The following is a 7,712-nucleotide window of genomic DNA, read 5'->3' on the forward strand; positions in this document are numbered from 1 at the left end:
TATATATATAAGGGTAGTGTATGATGCAGATCTACATGCGGATGAAATGAACCATAATATTATCGTGTATATATATATATATATATAAAATTTTCTTTTAATTTGCCGAACAAATTTATAACCTCATCAGGGTTGACCACCATTTTTCCCCATAGGAACTGTTTAATAGAATTTTTTTTTTTTATTTTGCCAAACAAATTTATAACCTCAATAGGGTTGCCCACCATTTTCCCCTATAGTAACTGTTTAATAGAATTTTTTTTTTTGTTAAAAAAAAAAAAAAAGAAGACAAGTGTATGTTTGGTTTATGGAATAAACGTAACAATAAAATACCTATTTTATAGATTTTTTTTTTTATACTTATTAAATTTTTGAATTTAGCAATAGCTATTCCATAAGATTAGATATTCTTCAATTTGAAGGAATAACAGTTCCTTTTCAAAATTTCAAAATTTCTATTTCTATATTTTAATTTGGATAAACTTTGAAATATTTTTATCACATTTAAATTTAAATTGATTATTACATATTAAAAATATATAAATAAATATAAAATTTAATTTTTCATCAATTTTTACCAAATTTGAATATTTTTGAAAAAAAATATTTATAAAAATATATAAATAGGAATTATCAAGTTATAAGTGCACTAGGGGATTGGTATTTTTTTTCTTTTTTTTTTTTTGGTTACCAAATTAAAAATATCCATAGAATTTTTATTAAAAAAAAAAAACACTTTAATAGTTTTATTTAACTCTTCGAGATGATGTACTAAAAAGTAATAACTGAATTTTTTTTTTTTTTGGGTTAAAAGAAAAGACTAATAGAATTTTTTTAATAAAAAAATATAATCTTACTACTGATACATCCAAAATATAAAAATAAAAATATCTTTAAGGTATTACTACCAATTGAGAGTTAACTAGAACCTTCCTTTGGAAACAGTTTAATAGTTCATAGAAATGAGTTCGAATCGCTTATTGGATTTCCATTTTTTCTTTTTTTTTTTCTTTTTTTTTTTTTTTTTTGGGGATTACATTCCAAGAGAGTGAGAATGTGTACGTCAAAGCCTTGCACATAAGTCAGGCAGCACAATATTCTACATATAGCTCTGCGGCCAACAATTCAAGTAGATTGGATCCTAAAATGGATCATTTAATCAAACTTCTATATTCCCTCTACGTCATAACTTAACGAGCTTCAACAATCGATTTGGATGCTTCATTTGTTGAACAATTTTCCTTACCACTTGGTGGATCAAAATCGAATTTCATCGAGTTTTGAAAATAAAACAAAGGTCGCTTGGGCTTTGGACGATCTGTTTCATTGCTTAGCATGAAGACTACCTCTGCCATGGTTGGCCTGTCCATGGGATTGTCTTGTGCACAAAGAAGACCAACGTCTATGCATCTCACAACTTCTGATGATGAAAACGAATTGGCTAATGCTTCATCCATTAAATCCAACGCCCGGCTTTGACTCCAAAGTTGCCATGCCTGATATGTATTCCACATCTGTCAGAATCAAGTTTTGAGCAGATCAAAATGACTTACTAAGATAAGATGGGAGACTTGTGAACTCACATGAACTATTATGCTTAGCTTTTGTTCACCATGATGGAAGCTGTTATTCTTCATGCCGCTAACTATCTCTAGCAGCAACACTCCAAAGCTGTACACATCAGATTTCTCTGAAAATATTCCTCCCATTGCATACTCTGGAGCCATATAGCCACTGCAACAGATTATTGAAACTGTGTTAATGTTCAGTATATGAACGTCATTTACCAGTGTTAATTACACTAGCTCTAAGTCGCATCCATCCGTATTAATTTCATTATCAAAATGCAGAACTGTCAATCAAAGAGAGCAGATATTGCAGCAGAGTGTTTTTATTTATATATTACGCATGCTATAAGATCGTGTGGAAATAAAGGGTATCTGCTAACACAACTGACCAACTTAGGTTCAGTCTTTACGTTCACTTAATGATCATTACAGCAATAATTTGCTTGATAATACACAAATCACATTGTTCAGAAGAGAAAGGATGCTTACATTGTTCCCACAATCCTATGAGTTGTAGCTAGATCTATTGTCTCCTGAAAAATCCGTGCCAATCCAAAATCTGATATTTTTGGATTCATCTTCGCATCCAAGAGAATGTTGCTGGCCTTTAAATCTCGATGTATTACCCTTGAATATGAATCACGATGCAGATATACAAGACCTTTAGCAACACCTTGAATAATGTTGAAGCGTGCAGCCCAATTTAGCTCTGATCTTCTTTTTGGGTCTTATTAATGAAGCACCCATTAAAATTTGGTCAATAGTGCTATTCTATATATGCTTACCAATTTTAGAAGAAGAAGGTAGAAATTAGCATATAGATTTTCAATTTTAGCTATGATAGGCATATATATATATATATATGTATATAAACATTTTTAAGCAACAATAAAATACTATTCCTACTAAATATGAAACAGAGCAGACGGATTCATGTGGAGCCAAAATGAACCTGTCAATGTTTACTTGATACTTCATAAGACAATCTGAAATGCAATTTGATTTCACATTATTTATAAGTGCTGAGGTCTATGCTTCATATACTACTGTATATGATTCTTTTGCTGTGATGCCTTGAAGCAGCTTGAAGGAAACATTTAGCTAAGCAGGGAAAGTTTCTACAAGGTGTAGTTTACATGTTTATGGCGACCTATCTCTTTTATAAGAACCTTTTCATGGCAGTTCAAGAAGTGTCTTGTACCAATTCTATTGAGGGAGCAAACAGATTATCAATCTCTAAAGTTGAAGGGCAAAATGTGTCATAATGAAAAGTATATTGCAATAGAACCTACCAAAGAGAAGGAAATCCAAACTTTTATTGGGCATGAACTCGTAAATTATTAGCTTCTCGTCTTCATATGTACAGCAACCCAAAAGCTTAACAAGATTTCTGTGCTGTAGTTTGGAGATCAAAAGCATCTCATTTTTGAACTCCTTGATGCCTTGTCCTGAGTTACTAGAGAGCCTTTTAATTGCTACTTCCTTCCCATCCTCCAGTTTTCCCTGCAAGTAGCCAATATTTTGTCAATCCATTTATGTTATCGTTTATGTTACCATCTTTTGGTTGTCATAATGTATTAATTTTCACCTTGTAAACAGATCCAAATCCTCCTTGCCCAAGTTTGTTTGTTTCGCTGAAGGAATTTGTAGCAATTACTATGCTATCAAAGTCAAACATAGCAAGGTCTAAAGGGTCCTGCAGGCTTGTGCTTTGGGAAGTGTCTTTTGTATTCTCACTTGTCTCAATCAAATCGAACTTTTTTCTTGAATCCTTGGTAAGGTTTCCTGATTTTTGAGTTAGCTATCAAACTTAGGTGGAGCTAAAAACATGAAGCATACAATATATTCCAATATACAACTTTAACAGCAGGCTATAATATATATTAAAGGCAATGAAAAGTTCTAGTAGCTTGATCATGAAGTATTGCATATATGTGTACAGGATATAGATGTTGTACAGGTGAATCCATGATGTCCATATGTATGTGCGTTTGCATGATATTTTTCACCTTGATTGCTCAAGCGATAAAAGAACCTAGTTTCTTATATGATCATGACAAAAATGAAAACTGCAAAATATCTGTAAGAGGCTGTACAATTTCAACATAATGATCATTCTTCATACTGTAACTTTCACTTAGAGCTTCTCATACCACATTATATCTCATTCCCAAAAGATTTATAAGTAGACTGGACTCTGCACATTAAGCCAACACAACGCACTCATGTAACACATTCAATAAGAAAATCATTTCCATGTCAAAAATCTACCCCACAAATCCTCAGCTGTTCCCATAAGCTACAAGCCTCTTTTGTCTTTCTTTCTTTCTTTCTTTTATTTATTATTATTATTATTTTTTTTGGGTCTAATCTGGTATGTTTGCAACAGTTGACCTAGTAAAATGTCTCTTTAAAATTACTTCTTATTTTACGGAGATAATTGATATGTCTTATTAACTACAAATTCCCTGTTAACAGATTGTTTGTAAATTACTTAACAGTTTGTTAATAAATTACTATTACATGTGTGTGAATATCTGAGAATGTATGACGGGCTTACAGAGAGGCAGAGAGAAAAAGCATATACAACATCAAATGTATATTTCCATATTTCTTACCCTTTCGCTTTGCTCTCCACCTGTACCAAGCGATGAACATGACACTTAAGATGACACCTATACTGATAGCGACGAAGATGATGATTAGTTTCCTCTTCATTAGCTGATTCCCAACTAAGTACAATTAAGAACATGATATGCATATTGTTATATCCCAAAAAACAATAAAGAAATAAATAAAATAAAAAAGTTATGTACTTAATGATCAAAGAGGTCTTCATAGCTCACCTAGCTCTGCATGTGCAAGGCGAACAAAAAGATCTTGTCCACCAAACGGGAATTCCTGAATGTCAACAAGCTCTTTGGACCACACCAAACACCCTATGCCATTTACAAATGCATATGCTATGCATGAACAATTTGTTTGGCACCGTTCACTGCATCTATTGGGGTCTATAATCTGCAAATATTCATGAAAGTTGGGAAGTTTCACCATACCGCTCTTCCAAAACCCATCATTTTTGCCTCCGGATGAAGCTGATTTACTAGTGTTTTTCTCACAAAGTAATTCTGTTCGCCTGATGCACCCTCTTTTCCAGTTTCCTCTGCTCCACTCATCGTTTGATTTCGGCACAAAGCCTTTCAAACATTTACAGATGGGAGATTCAGATGGTTTGCATACCGCAAAAGGTCCACAAGCCGCATATACGTCGCATGTACTGTTTGGTGCATCAAAAATCGAAGACCAATCTGCTTTTTTGGTCTTCTTCATAAGCCTTAAAACACCTTGTGATGAAAGGAACAGATAATATAAGCTAGTGGTGTTGTATGGATCAAAAGTGAAATTAACTGTTCCCATGTCTAAATTTTCTACAAGTTTAAATCCGCTAAGATATGATGGATCCATTTGAGGGACACCATTGAACTTGGACTTATCCCATGGACCACTTCTCCAATGAGGAACCGATCCATTCCAAATGAAAGCTTGTGGAGGCCTATCTCCTGAAAGTACAGCCATGAAGTCTCCAAGTGAAGGATCATTTTCGGTTTTCCAGGAAGTCAACCCATTTCTCTCTTTAGTCTTAACATTAAGGAAAATCTGAGCTTTGGTTAATAACGTATTACCAGGATGATCAAAGCTCTGCCACAGAAATTGTCCCGAAACACCGTCTGTGAGAACGAAGCTTCCGTTGTCGAAAAGCACTGCAACTGAACCATTTGATCCCGGAACAATATCAGTTGACCAGACAGACTTACCCTTTCCATCCACAAGATTCAGATTTCCATTGCTTGAAATTGTTAGATTTGCAGAAGAGTCTGTGACTGCTAGAGGATTCTCTCTGTTTGCGACCCATACGACTCTTTTGCGTGGAGAATTTTCCTTGTACCAAATACCAATATATTGATTTGTAGAGTTATTAGGAGTGAAGAATCCTAATTCGAAAATTTGGCTAGGTGAGACCAGAGTTTGTCCTTGAGATAATGGTTGAGAAAAAGTTATGTTATAAATTGCATAGCAATGATATGCTGGAAACAAGTGGATCAATAAAAGTATGAATAAACGCAACAGACTGCTCTCTCTCTCTTTGACACTCATTTTCCAAGAATGTTATGGTAAAATCAGTAAGCCTTTTGCTCCAAGTTCAGTTTTGGTAAATGCTTTGTGCTTGTACCTATGATTCAAAGTCCACGAGCCCTGGTTTGATTTATTTTAATATAGAAGTTTGAAATTTTGTGTGCAATATCGTTCATCATTATCGTTTTCTAATTTTATATACCTTCAAGTCATTGATTCCGTCTGTATTTTATTGCCTGGCCTATACAAGTAGGCATATAGAAAGATACAAATTAAAAAATAAAAATAAAGAAATGTAAGATTTGACATCCTGGTATTTCATTTACGCTTATCTCTTTTTATTTATTTTTTTATTTTTTACTAACGACTTTTTTCTTTTGTATGATTTTTCTAATTGACTTGGGTAATTATTATTTTTATTATTTTAAGTTTTTGATTTTTTTTTGAAAAGAAAGATGATGGACTTGGGTAATAAGATTTGTCATCTTATGATTTAAAATTGGCGGCGTACCAGACATATATCTATCAAGTTTTACTTTGTTGTCATTGGTTAATTCTCTGACATGATCACACTGTACATTCAATCCTGCAATATTTGGCGGATGTTTCATAATGTCATTCAAAGCGTGCTAAAATGTAAAATATGTAAGGTCGAGACTTCGATTTCCTAAAAAACTATTGGAGAGTCTCTTCCTTTGGGCTGATAAACATGATTTTTGTATCATACTTTCTCGGGATTTCCAAGGTTTTACTTTATATATCAATCATGCTATGAGCACAGGTTATTTATCAAATATTTTTTTGGAACAATCCAGATGATATTGAAAATTGGTGGCAACTTCCAAATTTTATGTGCCATCAGGTATGATATTAAAATTCTCCAACAATATATATATATATATATAAATAAATAAATATTATATCAAGCATTGACTTGCTAATATATTATTGGTTTATTTTTTATTTCATTTCTCCCTTTTAATTGGTCAATTATTTATATCTATGATATTTTTTATGTTTAAAAAATCATCACTTACCAATTTAACATCTTAGTTGATTAAAAAATAATAATAATAATAAATTGACTTATGCCGTGTTTATTTTACCCTTCTATATGCCAATATAAATGTTAAGGTGATTTACGTATATGGCTCCTTAACTTTGTACTGATTTGCAGTTTGTCTCGTAAATTTTACATTTAAACTTTTAAAAAATTTTCACCCGTATCCGCTAAACGTAAGACTATAGTTGCAGGGGTGGGTGTTTTTTTGTTGTTGTTGTTGCTGCTGCTGCGGCATACACCTCTCCCCCAAGTGTCGAACCCCTCACCACAGCATGGGTTGTGGCTAGCTCAGCCACTGCAACCCACGCAGGGGTGGGGTGTTGTGCAAAAGTTCGAGGGGTAAAGATGCAAAAAATTCTAAATATTAAATTAGTATCCAATCATCTACTTTATAATAATTAAGTATGTAAAAAAATGTTATTTACTAGGTAATGAATTTATGAAGAGTGACTATGAGAGCCTTTATAAAAAATAAAATAAAATAAAAAAAGAAAAAAATAGTGATTATGAGAGACATTTATATGTAGCAGTCACTTCACAAAAATCATGTAGATCTGACAATAATGGATATTATCCATTATATTTTTTTACCATATTATTTTTGTAATACATATATATATATATATACACATATATACAATCAGCCTTAATTAAAGTTCATCTTGCTATATTAAACTAAGGTTTACCATTAATAAATATTGGATCATATTAAAAACTAAAATTTAAAATTTAAAAAATAGCCAAATATGAGTTTAGTACATATTAAATCTCATTTAGAAAAAGTAAACTTTATCAGAACCTAATAATTAATAAATATAGTTGTAAATTTCAATACATCATGCCATATAATGGTTGAAAAAGAAAGATCTCATATTAATTCTTATATTATAAATTTTATTTTCATCTTACTATATATATATATTTGATAAATTAGGGAATAGAGATTT

The 7,712-nt window shown here is 32.1% G+C and overlaps 1 protein-coding gene across 1 annotated transcript; it reads right to left on the reverse strand.

Moving 5' to 3' along the window:
- Positions 1-1,033: 1,033 nt before the first annotated feature.
- Positions 1,034-5,756, reverse strand: LOC107421652 (G-type lectin S-receptor-like serine/threonine-protein kinase At1g61370). The gene is made up of 7 exons (XM_060812847.1): positions 4,415-5,756; positions 4,187-4,300; positions 3,157-3,353; positions 2,861-3,071; positions 2,058-2,295; positions 1,584-1,734; positions 1,034-1,496 (listed from the first exon to the last, which is right to left on the reverse strand). Exons 1-7 carry the CDS (start codon positions 5,721-5,723, stop codon positions 1,191-1,193), a joined length of 2,526 nt encoding a protein of 841 aa, XP_060668830.1. The 5' UTR covers positions 5,724-5,756; the 3' UTR covers positions 1,034-1,190.
- Positions 5,757-7,712: the final 1,956 nt, after the last annotated feature.

Source organism: Ziziphus jujuba, chromosome 1, assembly GCF_031755915.1.
Source record: "Ziziphus jujuba cultivar Dongzao chromosome 1, ASM3175591v1".
In the NCBI taxonomy this organism is placed as follows: domain Eukaryota; kingdom Viridiplantae; phylum Streptophyta; class Magnoliopsida; order Rosales; family Rhamnaceae; genus Ziziphus; species Ziziphus jujuba.